At 47.8% G+C, this 21,070-nt stretch overlaps 1 protein-coding gene across 1 annotated transcript in view; it reads left to right on the plus strand.

The window, feature by feature from the left end:
- LOC119436158 (phosrestin-2-like) overlaps positions 1 to 20,231 on the plus strand; it is a 336,154-nt gene extending 315,923 nt beyond the window's left edge. Inside the window, exons 6-7 of the mRNA XM_049656422.1 lie at positions 12,503 to 12,699; positions 19,017 to 20,231. Of these exons, the coding sequence (XP_049512379.1) occupies positions 12,503 to 12,699; positions 19,017 to 19,574 (755 nt within the window). The 3' untranslated portion in view covers positions 19,575 to 20,231. The remainder of the gene's footprint in view (positions 1 to 12,502; positions 12,700 to 19,016) is intronic.
- Positions 20,232 to 21,070: the final 839 nt, after the last annotated feature.

A 21,070-nucleotide genomic window follows, 5' to 3' on the forward strand; every position in this document is an offset into this window, starting at 1 on the left:
ATTTATTATTTGATGTCCGACGCCAGCACAGTGTTTGAGCCTGCGACAGCAGTGGTGGGGTGCCTGAATGCGTTTTCATGTACACCAACAGCACGAGCCGATGCTTCTGCGCCTTTTCGAGGACGCTTTTCAGCATGCGATCAATGCTTGATCGAAATGTGTCAATCCAACCGGCCGTTTGTTATCGTGAGTTATCTGAAGAGCTTGTTTAAGATACATGAATAGACTATATAGTAATACATGGTGGCTTTTTCATCCAAAGATAACGTGAGTTACGCGATGGGTGGCTGCGGATTCATTTCTACGACGGTTTGTTCGATTTTTTTTACGTACACAGATTTTTGCAGTGCACAGGTGCTTTAGCACTCCTACCCTATATTGAAATGCCGGTGGCGCGGTCCTTAAATATAAGAACTACGTAATGCAGGCGCAGCAAGATCTCTTTATATTACCCTACAAACGGAGATCGCTCTTCCACCGGTTTTGGACTATACGGTACATTCACTGCTCTGTCCTCTTGCCCTGCCCTGCGAGAACGCGATGCCAAGCGTTACCTTCTGCGAATCATCTTTCGTACCCTTTTGTGCCTGTCATAGAAAGGGATGAAGACTTCGGGCGTTTAAACTCCTGTCAAGATATCTTGAGTAGTTGGTATAGATTCTCAAGGGCGAATTTCATAAGGTGTGCAAGCAAACTGGAAACGCAGACATCTTCAAGCACCGAGGATCAGCCGGTGGGTTGATACGGCGGATCAACTGTTGTCGCAGTGTTCAGGCTGGAAGTACCGGATTAGAAACGTCATCCAGCTAACGATTCTACGCAGGTATATTGAATTCTGCATTTGCCTCGCTCGAGTACTTTAGGATATTGCATTTCTCACCTATTGCAGTAATCTAGGTCTATGTATCCACAATATTTCTTTTACGCAAGAGCGTTTCCTCATTAGCCGGCGTCCGGGCGCACGTCACTCACATTGTGATAGGCGTGATAACGTAACCACCACCTGCGGCGATGGCCAATCTCGAAAGGCATTTACGTAAGATACGTTATATGAATATGGGCCCTGGTCGACAGCTCCAAGTGGATAAACACACTATTCTATTCGCACAATTGACAGCATCCACCTACTCCAAAAGACACTAAAATGTATATTGGCTCGTTGGCCTAAGTAAGGTTCTCATATAGTATCTCACTCAGAAGGGGGAAAGGTGTTAGGTGCTGTTGATATGCACTCAACTTCTGGCCACTCGTCCACAAAGTTATGCGAACAAAATATATATCGAAACTTTTAGTTTGTTTTACTGCTTTGGAATTGTTCTCATGGCTACGATGATGAATCGATTTTGCGAAAAGTAGAAGTCACCAAATTATTGGAATTGTATGGTGCTATGCGCAGAGCGCCCCATGCTTTGAAAGCGACGCTCGTACGTCTCAGTTCCGTTGCGACGGTGCCAATGCGGATGGTGAACGGTCATGGACGACACATCGCGGTTTATCATCTGGACCCGTGCTAACAAATCAGTACTGACGCTACAATGGCGCAGACACAAGTAAATACCCATCATGATAGGTGATATTACTGTTCAAAGTGACAGTGGTGTACCTATTATTTCTTGAGCGGGTGCATGCCATAGACCGTCTGACTGTCTCTCTCTGTGTATATATATATATATATATATATATATATATATATATATATAGAACACCAATGGAACACCAATGCATTATGTCGAACACTGTGCCAATTAATAACTCGAAACTGGTGCGTTCCAAGTGGATACGCCTTGCGAACTCACTAGCTGCATAGATAACCATATGTGCCCTAAAATTCATTAAAAAGATAATTAGTGTAATTATGTTAATTATTCAAGTAAGCATTTTGATTTCTTGCAGAAGTAATGACCGTCTCATCGAATAAATTGAATCGAGGGCTGGAATCGTGCTATCTGCCACAGGCAACTTGTAAAGAATTGGTGCATCTAAAAAACAATTCAGAGCCCTTCCACTATGTGAAGATGGAAGACAAGCGAAGCTGGTGGTTTGTTTAATTATATTTGATTTTTTTTTATTTCGTGGTTATATTGAATGGTTGGAAAAACACAACACATAACTTCGTTGTTTACTTTCGACTTGTTTTTTTCTTTTTTTAATTCCATTAACTTGCTAACCATATTGATCATTGCTTTATGGTCGCTATGGTAAACTGCAGTTGGTTGCACATCGATTCTAGACACATACTTGCTAAATGTGAGATCAATTCACGATCTGTTGCATGTTGTTGTTGGCACATCCACTTCATTGCAACACTTTAAGCCGAAACGTTCCAACGTGAACGATGCGATCCACCGTCCGTCGGGTCTGCCGATGTCAACGTTGAAGTCCCCCACGACGACGATGGATGTGTTGTTGTCGAGAGAAACCCAACCGAACACGTCAGTCAGAAAGACTTCGATGTCTCGACAACAGTTCGATCTCTCTTTTTGAGGTTGCGGGAGGGATGTATACCGCAGCAACTACTCTAGCCTAACGACACAAACGTCCGCACAATCCGCGACGCTGTGAAATTATTTACGACTGGCATATCATACGGGGTAGCACTCATGCACTCGGTCTTTGCATAGATGGCGACTCCACCCTCCTGGGACTTGACGCTCTTGTTGCACGTCAATCCCTGCGTCCACTCACTGACAAGGGTAGTTCAAGGGCGCGTTACAGGTCCCCGAGCACACAGGGGTATGTGCCACTGAGCTTGGACCCTTTCTGCTATATCACCAGGATCGGCCCACATATAATTTGTTTTTGTCAACATCTCGGACACATTTTTTTACAGATCCTAGCGATAGACAGCTTCGATATAAAAACACCCTTTGTATACCTTGTGTCCCAGCTAACGTTAGTCAAGCTGTTGAAAGAAAATAAAAACATTAAAAAGTCACGATGCGAGATACGATTTTAAGACCCATGGTGTTCGGTCGCCAGGCCCGTCGTCAGAGGCCTGGCGACCGAACACCATGGGTCTTAAAAGCGTATTTTGCACCCTGTTTTTTTTTTAATATTGTTTTTCTTTAAACAGATTAGCTAGCGCTAGCTGGGACACCCTACATAATAAATTGCGAATTACTATTGCATTAAGAGAAAGAGCCTGAAAATGCGTTTGTCAGTTATTTTTATAATTAACACACATAGACCTCCTTATCAATCACATATACATATTGAACTATGATGGACTTAAGGCTTATTTAAATTTGAATTTATTCCTTAAAATTATATAAAATGTTAAGATAATGCAGGAACAAACGGAAATGAGTGCCCGACAGAGATGCCTAACCCCGCAGAGTAGCAGCAGTACAGCGCATTAAAAAAAGAAACATTTGCTACAAACAATTTTAATAATTAAACAAAGAATAGTGCTTGGTGTTTAAGTGCACAACACAAATTTATTGCTACTTACGACAATAGTCTTGTTGAGGTTACGCACCTCTGCCCCCCAACAAGGTACAATCAATATAAAAAACTTGCAACATTCTCAGAAGTGGGTGACCTTACAAAATTACAACCTAATTTCCGGCGAAGCTGCTTCTTTCGGGCAGTTACAATAAGAGTTTAAGTTTCCTGTAATTTATTTATTTAGTTGCATATACTGCAACCCTAATTTAGGACTATAGCAGGAGTGGCAAACGTTACTCAATATCAGGAAAAGAGAAGAAAGCAAATACAAGGAAATGATTGAACCAAGTGTCATTGAAAAGCAAACACATACACAAAAAGAGCAATAATACAGATGAAGCAGTTTACATGTTAGCAAGGTGCTCGCAGTGGCAACTAAAAACTCCCTTTGTGGTGAGGAACGAATGTTACCGTGCAGAGCATTTGAAATCTCTAGTATCAATCCACACGCTTTAAAATGTTGCCCGTATATGACTGCTTCGTTTGAAACCCTGCCCAGATGTAACGCTTTAAAGCAGTTATTGTTAAGGATTTGTGGAAAGCCACTAATTCATGAAGGTTTATTTTACTTTGCCAGTATCCCCCCCCCCCTCTCCCCTAATTCTCGCTATATTTGATCTCGGTTGAGTTCACAGTTCTCCAAGAGCAACGGGATTAATTCTGTTGTGGGCGTAAAACACATTCATGCAGCTTCGGGTTGCTTGCATGCGTAATTAATTAAACAACCTTGCTGTGCCGCTTGTGTGTGACAGTGGTGTTCACGAACGCTTACTCCTATTGTATGGAAATGGCCGAGAGCCCGATGTGCGACTAGGTGGGAAGAAACCATCGAGCACCGATTGTGTATCCATCCTCGCTACGACGTACAACGCCTCTCTCTCAGGACAACTTTAAGCCGACTGGACTCAAGACCGTTCTCTGAGATAAAGATACTTGGACCATGGCCACATCCGTCACTGGTACAAAAAGCGATTCGTGCACTAGTAGAGTTCTTGAAGTGCACCGGCCTGAGAGACCGCTTCTAGTGCTCCTCTGAATCCTCCAACGTGCACTCAGTGCTCACTCTCTTCCTCTTTTCCTCTTTCTATTCCCCCTTTCCCTTACCTCCAGTGTAGGGTAGCAAACCGAACGCTTGTCTGGTTGACCTGCCAGCCTTTCCTCTCCTTGCTCTCTGTCTCTCTCTTACGGCAAATTTCATTATTATTTCCTTAACTTTAAACTTAACCTACACATTAGGCATAACTCGCCCCTTATTTTAGCCAAATATAAACAAGGTGACTCGTTTAGTTCACTGGGAACAGGGGAACGAGGGTTCAATAATTATTCGTACCGCTTCTAAATAAGACAGAAACGTTAAAGCTTTGCGACATGTTGCACTTAGATGCCGCCCATTCCTTCTAAGTTAAAGTTTCTGAAACGCAGAGCTTTTTTTCGGAAACTGAGAAACGTATCTGATAACGGCAGCGTATACGCTTCGAACACTTGCTTACGATTATTTTTTTTTGTGTGTGTGTGCAATAGTTGTAGTCGATCAACACGCATTTAACATTGCACATAAAGACGCTTCCCCTATGTTGGTAAAATTTGACCGCACTTGTAGTTGTTATTATGCCAGGGCAGCAGTCTCAGTTTTACGACGTTGGTAAAATACAAATATACCGCTGCCGATCCCCATGCATACGCTTTATTGCGAAATGCGCATTTAGCTCACACAACGTCACCTACACATTACCCATACCACGTCCCTATTAGCGCGATAGTGTTAAGGGCCCCGCGCCGCAGAAAATCCGGCGTCCACATGGATTTCGGCGTCCGTGGCGGAGAAAATCATCCCCAACCACCCCGACCCCCGACCACGCAGGCCTTCCGCGTGGCGCAAGGTGTTAGTGAACAAAAATTGAATTTCTCTTAGTGAAATCCGTCGGAACAATGGTAAACTACGACTTAACCACAACCTACAGATATGGTGGCGTCGGATTCTAATTGGCTTGTACGAGAAAACATAATTCTGTTACGACGAAACTTAAACACAAACCCATTTTCCAGCATTTCTACCATACCAACAGTGGCGCATTTGGATAGGTTAGTTGCGAAATTCATATCCAGATGGCGCTCGCATCCTCGGCAGGTCAAATTGGGACTTAGCCTGCCTATTGTGTTTTGGACACGCGCGCGCGTCGGGGCAACAGCAAACAATTATTAAAATAATAAAAAAAGATCCTAGGGCCTTCACATTTTAATATTAGACGACTTATATTGGCCTTGGGAAAAGGTCTTGACAACAATGCATTTCTGTATAAAAGTGAAGCCGGCTTTAAGGGGACTGGTGTAAGCTTGGTCTTTGTAAGCTGGCTTTCCCACGTACTGTGCTGCAGTGAAGCCTTGTTATGGCATGCGACATATGCGGGTTATATTTCTACACCATTATATTGTCACGTAGTAGTGACGGTAAAGAAAACAGTCGCAAAACTGTGTATGACGAAACTGGTTGTTTATTGGGCGAACCTGTGCCCACAAAAGCAAGCTACACTCAAAGCACAACGATAGCGGCGAACACAGTCGGCCATCGTCGAAAATCTCATCAGCGTCGAAACGCGTCGGCTTTTATACCTGAGTCATCGAAGGTTCCAGATTAATCCCTGATGCCCACGGGTCTTCCAGAAAGTTCTATACAATTCGCGTCGGTCATACAATCAGATAACATAAGCGTCGGTGAAAACATTCAACGGAAAGAAGCATCGATAACGTTATAGAAACTTCCGATACAGGCGCGTCCTGCGCCGAGCGATAACGTTTAACATTTGTTAGCCGGTGGAAAGCGGCCACCGGTGAAAGATAAACATGTATACTTGTCAATATCAATAAAGTTGCTAATACCTTGTCTGACATTCTTGAAAAAGTTATTCCTCGGAATTTTGAGAATGACAGCCCACAAATAAATGTCATGAAACAAAACACCGACATCGCATGCTTTTTATGGTAAATCTTACCAGACTGAAATATTAAAAGTACGAATCAATTACAGAAACCTGAAAACGATGTAATTTATTTGGCGCGGCTGTGTACAACCTCCGGGATCAGCCCATGCAAGAGGCCGTGTTTTTCGCCTTCGTGCATAGCTTTCGGCGCAAGTGTTTCCCCTTAAGCATTACGTTACATAAGCTGCAGTTGGCGGGAAGCGTGAGAAGTATTCAGGGCCGGTATTTTGTAGCGATGCCTTATGCTTTATTCTATATATACTAGTCTTATCATCCACCGCTCACGGCCGGCTGATCCCGTTGATAACGCGAGCGGACCGTCACTCGGACCACTAACCAAGCGCGAAAAGCACGAAAAGGCATTAGCATCGGAAAGACATCGCTACAAAATACCGGCCCAGGGATCATTGAATGCTATCGCGTTCCACTTAGCACGCGAACAAGTTTTAAAGCGATAGCGTTTAGGGCCCCGTGTCGCAGAAAATCTGGCGTTGGCATCGGCATTGTCGACCGCGGCCGAGAAAGTCATCCCCAACCACGCAGGCCCTCCAAATTTATTTTGCCACTAAAGTTGCTCAGACTTTGTCTTGCATTCTTTACAAAGTTATTCCTCGGAATAGTGAGAGTTACAGCCCACAAACAATTGTCATGAAACAAAACACCGACAGCGCATGCCTTTTGTGCTAAATCTTCTCATGCTGAAATATTAAAGGTGCAAACAATAAAAAAATGTCACAGTTTCGCCCTAAGGGCGAAGCAATGAATGCGATAGCAACACAGCAATGCCATACGAAGTAAGGTGAGCGGCTTTGGTAGCAATATGAATTGTAGTAAACATGAGCTAATTAAGTAAGCAGGTGTGCTGCGCCGTAAGTAGACCGACATGAAGAGAGACTCGATGACCACGAGAAGGCGCCTGTGAAACGGTGGTGTTGATGAGAAGCGCTTCCCGTGGGCAGCGCGTGCGAAGGGACACACCTGTAGCGCTGCACTGCCGATCCGGGTAGCATTGCATGTGTAGCGCGCGTTGGAAAATGTGGCCCGACTATTACTAACTGAATGAACAAGCGTGGTGTGAGCGCGCACAAACAAACATGAATAGATCACACTGAATGACTGCAGACAACGACTGTCAAAACGCTGGCAGCAAGCAGCGGGCGAAGGTACGTGCGGTCCATCGCTTCAACGGAAACTGAGCGGCGAATGCACGGCGCAGAAAGGTCAGAGCCGTGTGGAGATAAGCGACGGTGCGAGCGAGCGACGAGCGCGGTTGCTGGCAGAGTATAAGTGCCCCCCCCCCGCCCCCTCCCCAGCTCCTTCCGGCGCTGGCTTCCCGCTTCCTTGCTTGCGCGTGGGAGATTGAGTGCGTGATTGAGACGACGGCGACGCCGACGGCAGAAATCCGGTTGAAGTGTCCATATAATTGCTATCGCAATAAAAGAAGGCCGGCCCACGAAAGAGGCCGCGTTTCTACCAGAAAGCGCGCCTTCATGCATAGCGTTCACCGCCAGCGTTTCCCGGTCAACATTACGGTTACATAAGCTGCAGTTGCCGGGAAGTGTGAGTAACAGTCAAAGATCTTTGAATGCTATCGCGTTCCACTCTTGAAGGCGAACCTTTTTCTAGCCGCATCCGGCCCCTTCAAAGCGTTTGTACCATTTGAGCCGGACAGCCGGGCGCGAGCGCGCCTCGACGGAGCAGAGCGGGCGCAAGGGAATACCAGCTGCCGCAGTAGCGCGTGAGCTGTTGCGTGAGGGGAGAGTAGATCGCCGCAATGCCATGTCACAGTCGCTCTCGCAAGCCTGTGTTATGCGCGTGATCCTTGTCCGCGCAAGCTCTCACCTGCGTTCTAACTGCGCGCCTCGTTAAGGCCCAATGATAACGCGCCAACCGTCTCAACGCGCTCGCTTGCCCGCGAGGAGTTCATCACTCGAAGGACGCTCAGTACCGTTCAAGTAGACATTGGGCCACCCCGAAACTCAAGCTGATGTGCATCTAAATTTCAATTTGGCCAACCCCGTAATTGAAGTTGGCCCAACCCCGAACGTAAGTTGGGCCACACCCAAATTTCAGTTGAGTCACACCCCACCGCAAAAGTTCAAATTCACCCACCCCTAAATTTAAGTTGGCCCAACCCCAAATTTCAAATTGGCCCAGCCCCAAATTTCAAGTTGGCCCACCCCAAATTTCGGTTGGCCCACTCCTACTATAAACTTTCCCCTGCATTTTCAATGGAGCCCTATGTATCTCTATTGGTATTCTCTTTTTAAAGCGATGCTTGAGAGAGAGAGAGAGAGAAAATGACTTTATTGACATTAATCCGGCATGTAGGGGTGGATCAGGCCACGTAGGGCTCCATCAACCCCCTATCTCACTAGACCTCAGCGCGGACCGGTCCGGCGCTAGCTACTAGGAGTTGCCTCCGTTCGCTTTTGCCGGGCCAGGGCCGCGTCGAGCCGCTGGATGGCTTGGAGTTGCGCCTGATGGTCAGGCGAACTGATGTAGTGTTCCATGTCCGGTGGCAGAGAGTCCCGCACGGTTCCCCCCGCACACGCGTCACACCCCCACAGCACGTGGGCTAAGGTTGCCAGTTCTCGCGCACACACACTGCACGTAGCACTTTCAAACAGTCCGGGACACACGTTGCTTCCGCTTGACATGACGTTGCGATGCTTGACATGTCTAGGCGAAATCGTACATGGCTAGGCTAAATTGCCAGTGTACAGAAACCTATCATTATCAGCATTGGCTCGAGTGTCGTCGTCTTCTTCCGCAGCTGGCTCGTGAAACTGCTCCCGCGTTCGTCGTCGTCGTCTTCTTCCACAGCTGGCTGAGTTGCCGCTCACCATTCCAGCGTAGAATTGCACTTCTGTCGTCGTAATGGGGAGGCCGCGTTTATGGGGTTATGAGCCATTGCTTAAGGAGGTATGAGACATCCAATGTCTTATGTAACGAACAGATCTAGTTTTGAAGCAATTTAATTGCGAAGAATCGCAAGCAGTAATGGGGCGGGCGAATGCTGCTAACCACGCCGCCGAGTAAACTCGAGACATCGAACGCAAGCGACAACGGCGGACTGCGGACACACCATCAGTGACGTCGTTCTCTCCGTCGCAACCGAACGTGTGTGTAATCTGATAATTCAGAAATACTTTAATGAGCCCTCGGGATTAACCCAGCGATAAACACCGGGGCCGCACGTTTCAGCTTCGATGGTTAATCTTCTTCACGGAGTGGAAGGACCGACGAATTTTTAATTTCTGTTTTGGTTTAAATTGTTCCTTATCGCTTATAAATCTACCAATCACTTATACATTTGCACTATTATAACGATTAAATGTCTTAACTTCGCAAATTACGCATTTTGTGCACATATAAGGCATTACACTTGTCGCGTGACGGAGGTAGAGTACTCGGCAAATAATGATTAAAAAAATGAAATTTACAGATGTCAGAAGTGACACCGGCAGATAGAAAAATATCCAAGTCAGTGTTCTAATGGTATTAAAATGGCACTGTACATTCACAAGGTCGTTTTCACCAACATATCTATGAGTCTTGATTACGCAATGAAATTCGGCAGTCAGACCTCTAAGAAGTTTTATTCGGTTTTTTTTTATGGTGATAATAGATTGAGACTATAATATTAAGTCGACTATATCTGCACAATTCAATTCAATTGTTCCGGCGTTTGATAAACCAACGATTGCATGCCGTAAGGCACGCAATCGTTCGGTGCGCCTGAATATAATACTTCATTCTGACCCCTCCCCTCACCCTTGGTTAAATACAGCAAGCTGATTTTGTGTTTTCGAATACACATATGATTAGGCGCTCTCAAACAACTGGGCATGATGCAAGCAGCGCAAGCTGAATGCTGTTATGGTGGGAACTGCACAGCGCCAGTTTTCTCCGCTATGCGAGCGTGCGCCGTCCGCTATACAGCGCATCGCCGCGAGGCACGAGAGGCAATCCTCGCTGCCCAAGCAGGGATATCAAGAAGCGCATTCATTACATGGCCACTGTAAAATTTAGTCTCCGCTGTTGTTATGTTGGGTTTCCTAAAGTGCAGCCCAAAGTGCCCGATTACTTTGCCCTCCCCCCCCCCCTCTCCCGTCCCCGCCTGGGAGATACGCCTATGTAAAGTGACATAATACGAAGTGAACAGTAAACGCGGCGAAGTACTGGACTGGTTGGAAGTGAGCAAAAGATCTCTGTGAATGAGGATTCGCATCCCCGTGGCCAAATCAAAGGCGCGTCTTTGTCCAGCGGAGAATTGAGCGGTATGACCACGTCGGCAAAGTTGGGCATGCCACACCAGAAGTATATGCCTAAGAAACTATATATATGTATACTACGCTCGCGTTCCGGTCGGTGCGCGAGCCTAGAAGCGTGACCACACAACGCCCTGTTTTTAAGGTCTGCAGCACTCATCAGCTAGCTCAAGAGCATGCCCTCCGAGGAAAGCAGCGCTTCTGTAATCAAAACTATCACGCCAGCTTGCTTGCATCCAGGTACGTTGTGCCTGGGCGCTTCGGAATTAACTATGGCGCGGCTTTGTCCCTTTCAGCTGAGTTGTGCTTAGCTCGCCTGTGCTCCAGTTACTGCGAGTGCACTCCAGGCCAGTGAGAGGTCATGCGTTTATGTATGCCTTACCCTCGACAACGGACAGGCAGCCGTTACGACGACCGCGAGAAACTTGGACCTCTCGGTCGCTAGTTCGCATAATGACCACAGCGCGCCTCTCTCCTCACATCGGCGATACGAGGCTATATTGCTTCGAGTGGGCTTTTCGCAGCCTCTCCAGTCACGCAGATAGCCGAAGGAACGCATACAAAGATACACAATGAATGTCCTCAAGCAAAATGAAAAGGCAACGTGGAAGCGAAATTCCACTCGCCCCCGACAGAGTATGCCCCGCTTCATAGTTAAATCGTTGCTTCATAACGAGGCCTGCTAGTTGGCCGGCAAAAGGCTCGCAGTGGCACTAGAAACGCCCGCAACTTCGTTTTTACGGCGAAACTGTTTACATCTAGCCGCCATATGCATCCCCCGCATGCGTAACCAGGGGGGAGGGGGGGGGGGGGGGGGCGTACCCTGGCCGGCTTACGTCCGTATCACGGCGCGTGGAGAGCAATGCCTGACCGATCCGGGAGATTGTGCAATACCGGGCCGACCCGCGGCGGAGGTGCAGCAGGCTTCAAGCACTCCGCCAACTTCCAAAAAATAAGTTTAATACCTTGGGTCCCAATCGAACCACATAATGTCGGCGTTGTAAGAGAAACACTATATATAATATATATACAGCTTGTTTCATTTTAGCTGCACCAAATTTTTAAAAATTGTCTGTGGCAGATAGCACAATTTTATTCCTTGATCTAACTACTCGATGAGGCGGCCATTACTTCCACGAGAAATCAAAACGCCTAATTGAATAATTAACATAATTACGCTAGTTAACTTTATAATTAATTATTTCACGGCACATCTTTCAATCTACCAATTATAGCCGCTGAGTTCGTAAGGCGTATCCACTTGGAACGAATTCTCAGGACTGAACCAGTTTATTAATTTTCAAAATGTCCGACGAAATGCATGGGTGTTCCAGTTAACTTTTTGAAGAAAACGCTGTTTTATGCATTGCAGCACGATTATGAACAACCCGCGTCATTCAGCGCCCTGAAACGAAGAGGTAACCCGTATTGAAATGTATCCGATCTGATTTTCCCTCGCTGCATTATAGAGCAGAGCCGGTTTGTGGCGCGTCTGATGTTTGAACGTTTCAACTGCGCTTGTTTCATATCCCAACGGTGCTTCGCGCTGTACGCCTAAGTTGCGTCCGGCAAAAACGCCGGCAAAATTCCAAGCTAGATGTACCCCACCAATGACGCGATCGTATCCAAAGTCAAAGACACCTAGGTTGACTTGTTCGGGTCAGTGAGAGAGCCTAGCTTTAAGATCTAAGTTCACATATTTATGTTGCCAGCAAACAGCCTGCCGAGTTGATGAATCAAATCACCGTATATGTCAAGTGGTCATTTTGTGAGCGCGCATCCTTTTATCGTCGGTGTACGCAGGCGAACGGTCGGACGAGAAGCCGCACAAGCGCAACACCGTGCGCATGGCCCTCCGCTGCGTGCAGTACGCGGACGCGGCGGCCGATGCGTTGGCTGTGCGGCCGCCCTCAGCCAGCGTACGCAAGACGTTCGTGTTCTGCCCCGGCCGGTTGGACCTGCAGGCGTCGCTGGACAGGGAGACGTACCACCAGGGAGACGTGAGTGCACCGCAAGCGTCCACTTGGCTCTCGACCGAGGGCGCTTTTTGCCTCCGGCGGTGACGTCAGATGTTGGAGCTGCGTTTCTGGCAGCCATTTTGAAGACTCTGTCATCCCTGCTAAACAGATGACAGTTTCCGTACATCAATTCTGTACACCAACAGCCTGTGGTATTTAGTTTATGTAAATTGCACAGCGTGTGACGAGGCTCTTTGCCAAATACCGCTACAGTCTAATTTTCTAATACTGCTACAGGAGACCGAATCCACAACCTTTGCATTATGCGAAGGTGGTGAGTTCGGTTCCAACCGGCGACAAGTTACCTTTTCGTCTACTTTCATTTCCCCTTTTCTTCATTATTTTCTACATTTCAATTTCAACCACAGAGGTCACGCGTCTGCGACGGCAACGTCACTGTGTGATATAAAAATAATGAAAAAATCCATAACTCTGTTCGCAGCTAAGCGTGTACATAACATATTACAATACCGTTTCAAGCAGCGGTAGCCAGATGACGTTTAAAATATTGTTACGATGGGGTGCGTTTATTTAAAGATGAACCGATGAAAAAGGACAAAGGGTTGCCGCGCCGACACCGAGCCGCTCCAAAGACAAGCGCACTTCGTTCTCCTCTTCTGTCCTTCCGTAGCTTTTGCGTAACATTCCTCCCTTCACAGACGAAGCCCGCTGGGCGAGTAACTGTTACGTCCACTCTGAGTCACGTGGATGACAGCGTTTCAGGCGAGCGACGTGAGCAAGCTGCGTCTTCTTAGACCGGTAGCCATTGGACACGAGGCGAGCAATCAAGTAGGTTACATCACTGAGGCGATCGGTGATGACGAAAGGCCCGGTGTAACGAGCCAGAAACTTCTGGCACAGGCCGCGCTTGCGAAGTGGTGTCCAAAGCCATACAATGTCCCCTTTGTCATAGGACACATTCTTATGTCGTGCATCATAGCGGATCTTGGAGTGGTCCTGGGATGCCAATGTACGGAGCTGAGCTATGCGGCGTGCTTCCTCAGCGCGGCAGAGAGTCTGGGCAAGAGAAGAGTCCGCATGAGGAGTAAAAGGTAGAATGGTGTCAAGTAAGTTGCGGGGTGGTCTAACATAAAGAAGATAGAAAGGGCTGTAGCCTGTAGTTTCATGCTTTGCGGTGTTGTAGGCGTATGTGATAAAAGGCAAGATGTCATCCCAATTTTTGTGCCTGGAATCCACGTACATCGAAAGCATGTTGGTCAAAGTTCTGTTAGTGCGCTCGACTAGACCATTTGTCTGCGGATGATACGGGGTCGCGTGGCGAAAGTGGCAAGCACAGAGACGCAACAGCTCTTCGACTACGTCGGCCACGAACTGGCGACCGCGATCGCTCACAATAACACGAGGGGGTCCATGACGCAGTATAACGGAGGACAGGAGGAAGCTCGAAACATCAAGAGCCGTGGCCGTTGGCATCGCTGCGGTTTCCGCATAACGCGTCAGGTGGTCGACGCAGACTATAATCCAGCGGTTGTCATTGGATGAGCGTGGGAATGGGCCGAGAAGATCAACTCCAACCATTTCGAAAGGAGATGATGGTGGCGCCACAGGGTGAAGGAGTCCGACCGGCGCAGTATTAGGGCGCTTGAATTGCTGGCACTTGTTACAACTGGCCACATACTTTTCTGTATCTCGTCGCATACCAATCCAATAGAATCGACCCTGAATGCGGTGGTATGTTCTGGTGAAACCCAGGTGTCCAGCGGTGGAGTCGTCGTGCATAGAACGGAGTACGTGGTTTCTCAAATTCTTAGGGACCACTAAGAGGAGGCGGGCACCCTCAGCCGCGTAGTTCTTCTTGTAGAGCAGGTCATCTTGGATGACAAAGCCATTGTTACCTGTTGGCTGAGCAGCTGAGGCAAAGAGGCCATCCAGGCTGCGGTCGTTACGCTGCTCTTCCCGGAAGGTGGCCAGATCGGGAAAAAGAATGTCGTCGATGGCGGCCAGAAACTCATCGAAATTGTCGGCGTCACATTCACTTGTCGGTAGAGGGAGCCTCGAAAGACAGTCGGCGTCCGCATGATGCCGGCCACTCTTGAAACGGACTGCAAAGTCAAATTCCTGCAAACGTAGCGCCCATCGAGCAAGGCGGCCAGACGGGTCGCGGAGACCAACCAACCAACATAGTGAATGGTGATCAGTAACTATCGTAAAGACGACAGCGAGGCACTCTAGCTCAGTGACGGTGTAATTCTGTTCGGCCTTGCTCAACGAACGGCTGGCGTAGGCAATGGCATGCTCGGCGTCACCAAAACGCTGGACGAGGACGGCGCCGAGGCCGATTCCACTCGCGTCAGTGTGCAATTCTGTTGAGGCAGAGGGGTCAAAATGGCGAAGGATTGGTCCGGAAGAGAGCAGGAACTTCAGTTGACGAAACGAGGAATCGCAATCTGCTGTCCAGGTGAAAGGGTTATCCTTGCGCAGCAATGAAGTCAGAGGGTAGGCAGTATCTGCAAAGTTGGGCACAAAACGTCGAAAGTACGAGCAAAGACCCAAGAAGCTCCTCAGCTCGCGTTGTGACTGCGGTTGTTTAAAGCCGGTAACTGCAGCGACCTTCTGTGGGTCTGGTCGCACCCCCTGCTTGTCCACTAGATGTCCAAGTACTAGCGCCTCTCGTTGGCCAAAGTGACATTTCTTTGAGTTGAGGGTAAGGGCAGCTTGTTCAAGGCACGTCAGAACAACGTCCAGTCGATGGTTGTGCTCTGCAAAGGTGCGGCCAAAAATGACGACGTCGTCAAGATAACATAAACAAATCTCCCATTTCAGGCCGCGCAGTACCGTGTCCATAAACCGTTCAAATGTTGCAGGCGCGTTGCACAAACCAAACGGCATGACGTTGAATTCAAACAAGCCGTCTGGGGTCACAAAAGCGGTTTTCTCTTTGTCAGTTGAATGCATGGGTATCTGCCAGTAGCCCGATCTGAGGTCTACAGATGAAAAGTAGGATGCGGAATGAAGACAGTCGATAACGTCATCGATCCGGGGAAGTGGATACACATCCTTTTTCGTCACAGAATTGAGACGCCGGTAGTCGACACAAAACCTCCAGGACCCATCTTTCTTTTTCACGAGGATGACCGGCGCAGCCCAAGGGCTAGAGGAATCTTGTATGACGCCCTTGGCTAGCATGTCGTCGACCTGTTGAGCGATGATCTTGCGCTCTGACGCGGACACGCGGTAAGGCTTCGAGGTGCGAAGTTGTAGGCATCTATGGAGGCGGCGGTAATGGTCGTCTCACCAAAGTCGCCGGAAGAGAAAGGCTCTCGAACCCGAGGAGTCGAGAGGGAAACCGCCTGGCGTCGGTCAAGCTCTTCTCGCACCACTTGCCGAATCATTGAGGCGAGGTCGGATGGAGCTGGGACCACGTCAACACTGGCGACGTTAGTCACGTTGGCCAGGCGACCGAACTTCGGTGTGATACGCCGAGCTCTGAGCGCTTCAAATGTGCGGCAGTGCAGGACGACGTCCGTTACGGATTCCAGATGGTCTTTTCCTATGAGGAACTGGTACACGTCCTCAGCGATCCCTTTCAGCAGATGGCCAACTTTATCCTCTTCTGACATCTGAGGGTCCAGGGCCTTGCACAACTTAAGCACTTCCTCGATGTACGTAGTGCATGTTTCGCCGGGGACTTGAGCTCGCTGCATTAGCGTTTGCTCTGCACGCTTCTTTTTAGCTGTCGGATCTCCGAAAGACTTCTTAATTTCGTCTACGAACTTCTCCCAAGTTGTCAAGCTTTCTTCATGGTTTTCAAGCCACACAGACGCTGTTCCCTTGAGGAAGAAGGCGACGTTGTTTAGCTGGGCGGTGGCATTCCAGCCGTTGAACCGACTTGCTCGTTGGTAGAAGCTGAGCCATCCGTCGACGTCTTCTCCGTCTTTTCCAGCGAAGGTGCGTGGCTCGATGTAGGGCTGCCATGGAACGCTGGTAGAAGGTGGCGGATTGTCGCCGTCAGAAGCCATCTCTGGTGGCAGACCGGCAATTCGGCGACTTCGTCGAAGCTCCACGGATTGCGCCTCAGCGGTCGGTTCGTTGTCGTTCTTCGGGGGCGCCGTTGTTTTACCCAGCACCTTCACCAAAACTGTTACGATGGGGTGCGTTTATTTAAAGATGAACCGATGAAAAAGGACAAAGGGTTGCCGCGCCGACACCGAGCCGCTCCAAAGACAAGCGCACTTCGTTCTCCTCTTCTGTCCTTCCGTAGCTTTTGCGTAACAATATGAACACAAAAGCCAGCTACACTTTTTTGGTCGTCTCCGTACTCTCGAACAAAATAGCCTGGACGCTCGAATAGCCTTTTGTTTATGACTCGATAGGTCCCAGGATAGTATTGTATCCAAGAATTGATGAAGTACAACGGCAGTGACTGAGAGATGTGATGAATTTCGTTGTCTTCGCATATCTTTGAGCGCAGCCAAAGACTGCGGCAGCACTTTCACGAGAGACTGGCTAGAGTAGCTGGCTAGAGGAATTTACCTCAGGCCGACCTCTCTGCATTTCGCATCATTAAACTTATTTCTCTCTCTCTTCACGAGAGACTACGTCAGGGATTTTGCTGGTAGGGTCGAAAATCCAAGGAAGTGAGCATCCTCGGTCAGTTCTGAAGCTTATAAGCTTGGGCAGTTTACTGTAGTATGCGGGTCATTGAGCCAAATAACTTATCTGCCGGAATAATTCACGATTTTTACTGATTGATAGCTCCATACTCCCAGCGCCGTAACCAGGGCAGCGTAACTAAAACTTACACTGTCATGGCTACGCTGCAAAAGGTGGCGTCCCAACATAGCAAAAAAACAGACAAGTACAGAGTGATATCAAAAACCGTGCTTGTACACAGCGAGAGAGCGAGAAAGGAATAGGCGCCTTTGTTAGTTATAGATGGAACGTTCAATAAAGCAATTTTGATAGAATTTATGCACAATATAGAGCTTATTCTGCTATTGTTAATATAATTTTAGTTTCTCAATAATTTTATGTGCTCCTTTGAAGTGGGAAAAGTAGGGTCTTTTGTGCAAAGTTTGGGCTTCATAACAGCTTTACATTTAAACAAACAAAAATATAATCTCGACTATATAGAGTTATCGAGAGCATTGATGAATGGTTTTCTAAAATGCACATGACCAACAAAAAAACTGCAAGCTACAATAAAGCCTAGATAATTGCATACTTCCTTGTGCATGTTCATGCAAAGTTTGGCTTAGATTGAGTCATATAAGTACAAGAATTTTTGTGCGCAAGTTGTAAAATCTGCGCAAGATTGAAAACAGAGAGTGACGAAGTTGAACGTTTTTAAACATGCTTATTACTATTGCCAATGATCAATTTGCACAAAATTAGTCAGGAATGCAGACCATTTTTTTCCAGAAGCAGTATTCAAAATTCTCCTTCTGCGTAGGTGGTACCCTTAAAATCCTTGCGAGTTATACTTCCCCCAGCCGGGCTTTCTTTGCTACACGGCAATTACAAGATTTAGCTTCAGCTGTCAGTGTTCCAGATGTTCTTTTCATTTTTCTCTGCTCACTCGGGTTGCTCAAAGCGAACAAGTCTCAAGTTGGAAGGACGCCCAGCTCCTGTGGAACCTCCCCAAAGGCCTAATTAGTGGCGTTCGTTGAATCACAGTATGACTATAGAAGTGGTCATCTGCACAACAATGCGTCAAGCAAATATTGGGGGTGCCTATTAGCACGACGGGGAAGGCAAGGTTTCAGTAAAAGGGAGTACGAAGTAATTAGCGCCCGCTCTTTTCCGCCCTACTCCCTCTTCCTCAACTTCAACCAACACGCCCAGCAACGTAGTCTACTGAAGTAAATCTTGTTTTGGGGCACCGCAACCAAATCTTGCTGTTGAAAGGCTCAGTCGCTTGTCAGCCTCTCAGTGCTCAAGCGAGGCATAGCCTTCGCTTGAGCACTGGTCAAAAGTGGAGAATGAGCCGCTGCCTACTCAGTTTTTACAGGTGCTCGCTTGATCAGGAAAGGTCACCATCTGGGCAGAACTTGTGCTCTTGAGTCTCATCAGAAGAACATGACTGGAAAAATGCAACCCCTACATCTGCCATGCCGTTAAAATGCTTTTTCGCAGCCTTCTGTTTATAGAAACGTCTTGATTTTTGCACATGAAAACAGAATCTTGAAGCGTATTTTTTCAATAAAAATAAAAATGATTTTTTAAATGAAAAATGCGATTTTTTGACCCGGTTTTTCGAACGGATTGGGTGACATGGAAAAATGGTCGTATACAATAACCTTCCCATTCGTGTTGGCTGACATCCTGTGCTCTCGCAGGTGGTGCGCATCCACGTCACCATGAACAACGGCTCCTCCAAGACGGTGCAACGTCTCAAGGTGGCCGTCCTGCAGCATGTGCACGTTTGCATGTTCACGCACGGCCGATTCAAGAACCTAATCGGCAGCGCAGACACGGGTCCCGGCCGCACCGTGCCGCCAGGCACCACCGTGTCGCGCGATTTCGAGGTGCGCCTTCAGAGCTGCGAGAAGTTCCCCGTGGCGCTGGCCGTGGAGAGCGAGTTCCACGAGGAGGATGCGACCGCGTACAGCCTTTCGTCAACCACAGTGCTGCTGAATCCGCGCGAGAAGAACCCGTACGGGGTCAACGTCAGCTACGAGGTCAAGGTTAAGGCCATCCTGGGCTGCATCGACCGGCCACTCGTGGTGCGCCTGCCATTCCGCATCATGCTCCCACGGCCTTCGCAGCACGGCGCGAACCGCACGCCGCTCCCTTCGCCACTCCAGCCCGACGACTCCGTGGACTCTGTCGCCGACTGCGTCTCCGAGGACATTGGCCGACTGGCCGTCAGCAGCCGACCCGAGGCCAACACCTAGCGAAGCAGGCTGTGCGTGTACTCGGAGCCACCCCGGGACCATCCACTCTTCATCTCTCTGGCCCGTGTCTGTTTCGGCTCGGCAGTGTGTGGCGAACCGAGCGCGGCTACTCTTTTCGGGTCGACTAGGCGGTGCCAGCTTGATCGCGCGAAACATGGGAACAGAAAGCGGCGTCCGTGGCGTGATTAACAAAATGTAATTCTGCGTTTTTTTTTTTTTTACGTGCCAAATTCACAATCTGATTATGAGACACGCCGTAGTGGGGTACTCCGGATGAATTTGGACCACCTGGTTTTCTTTAACGTGCACCCAATGCACGGTACGTAGACGCCTTTCCATTTCGCCCCTATCGGCGTTACGCCGTAACGCCAAAGCCACTAAGCAACCACGGCGGGTATAATGGCGTGACGCTCATTACGCGTGGGTCCGGCCATTCCGAAAGTGATGTCTTGGTTTCACAACAATGCCTGTGAATACCGTGAAGTCACCAGTCTCTGTTCCGGCAAAATCTGTAGGGGGTATTGCAGTGACGTTTGAATTGTAGTCGAGACATTTGCAAGCTATTACCTATTTATGCAGAAAGTCAGTGTTTTTAGAAGTTAATTTCATTTTTTTTTTTCTATCAGTCATCCACTCTACTCTCAGCTTCTGGTGTTGAAGTCTCCTTCCTCGATATTTTTTTTTCTGCCTTATCTTAGGCAGACTTCATTTGTCCTTGTCGCCAAAGTCAATAGTCATTTAAATACACGACAAGGTTACTTTACCTGTTTTTTACTGCAATGTATATTGAGTTACATCTTGAGCTATTACACCTTTTAGTCTCTTCCCCCTGGACCATGACCTTCATTAATTTGCGTTCTCTATGTACCAAAATAAGGTGCGCATGTGACAATGCAGGCAAAATGAAAAATGAACAAATTTAGCAATGGTGACTTTATGTCATCTGTAAGCTTTGGATGCTAGACATAATTTAATTCGTGACAAAGAGTAGCTGCAAAATTACGCTGGCTGTGAACTTTTGGAGATCACCAGATATCTAAAGATAATGTCAGACAACGTCCTATTCTTGACAGTGATCTTTCAGCTGCCACAGAAACTGCGTAGTTGTACAAACATCTGTGATTAATACTTTCTAGCAAGAGACAATTCTAGGATAAGGACTAAACAAATTAGAACTACGTCACAGCACATCATGAGGAACACCAGCTAATGTGACAAAATTTCTCCGTACATGCGCAGGTCAAACATAATCATGCAGGTCCGAGAGATCATGGGACATCAGGTGTGCCATTGATGCTTTACAGAGTGTTCTTTTTTTTAATAAAAAAATGTTTACTTCGCACATCTACAAATATGAGATGTGTATTCGCAAGAAAGTGCTACTCTTGAGACCGTCTTCAGAATATTTGCTATCTTAGTATCCCTAACGAGCCCGCAGTTTAATCCATCGCACCCTCATGGTGCGTAGAGAAATTCGGTCAATTTCCGAGAGAGCG

This window comes from Dermacentor silvarum, chromosome 1 (assembly GCF_013339745.2).
Source record: "Dermacentor silvarum isolate Dsil-2018 chromosome 1, BIME_Dsil_1.4, whole genome shotgun sequence".
In the NCBI taxonomy this organism is placed as follows: Eukaryota; Metazoa; Arthropoda; class Arachnida; order Ixodida; family Ixodidae; genus Dermacentor; species Dermacentor silvarum.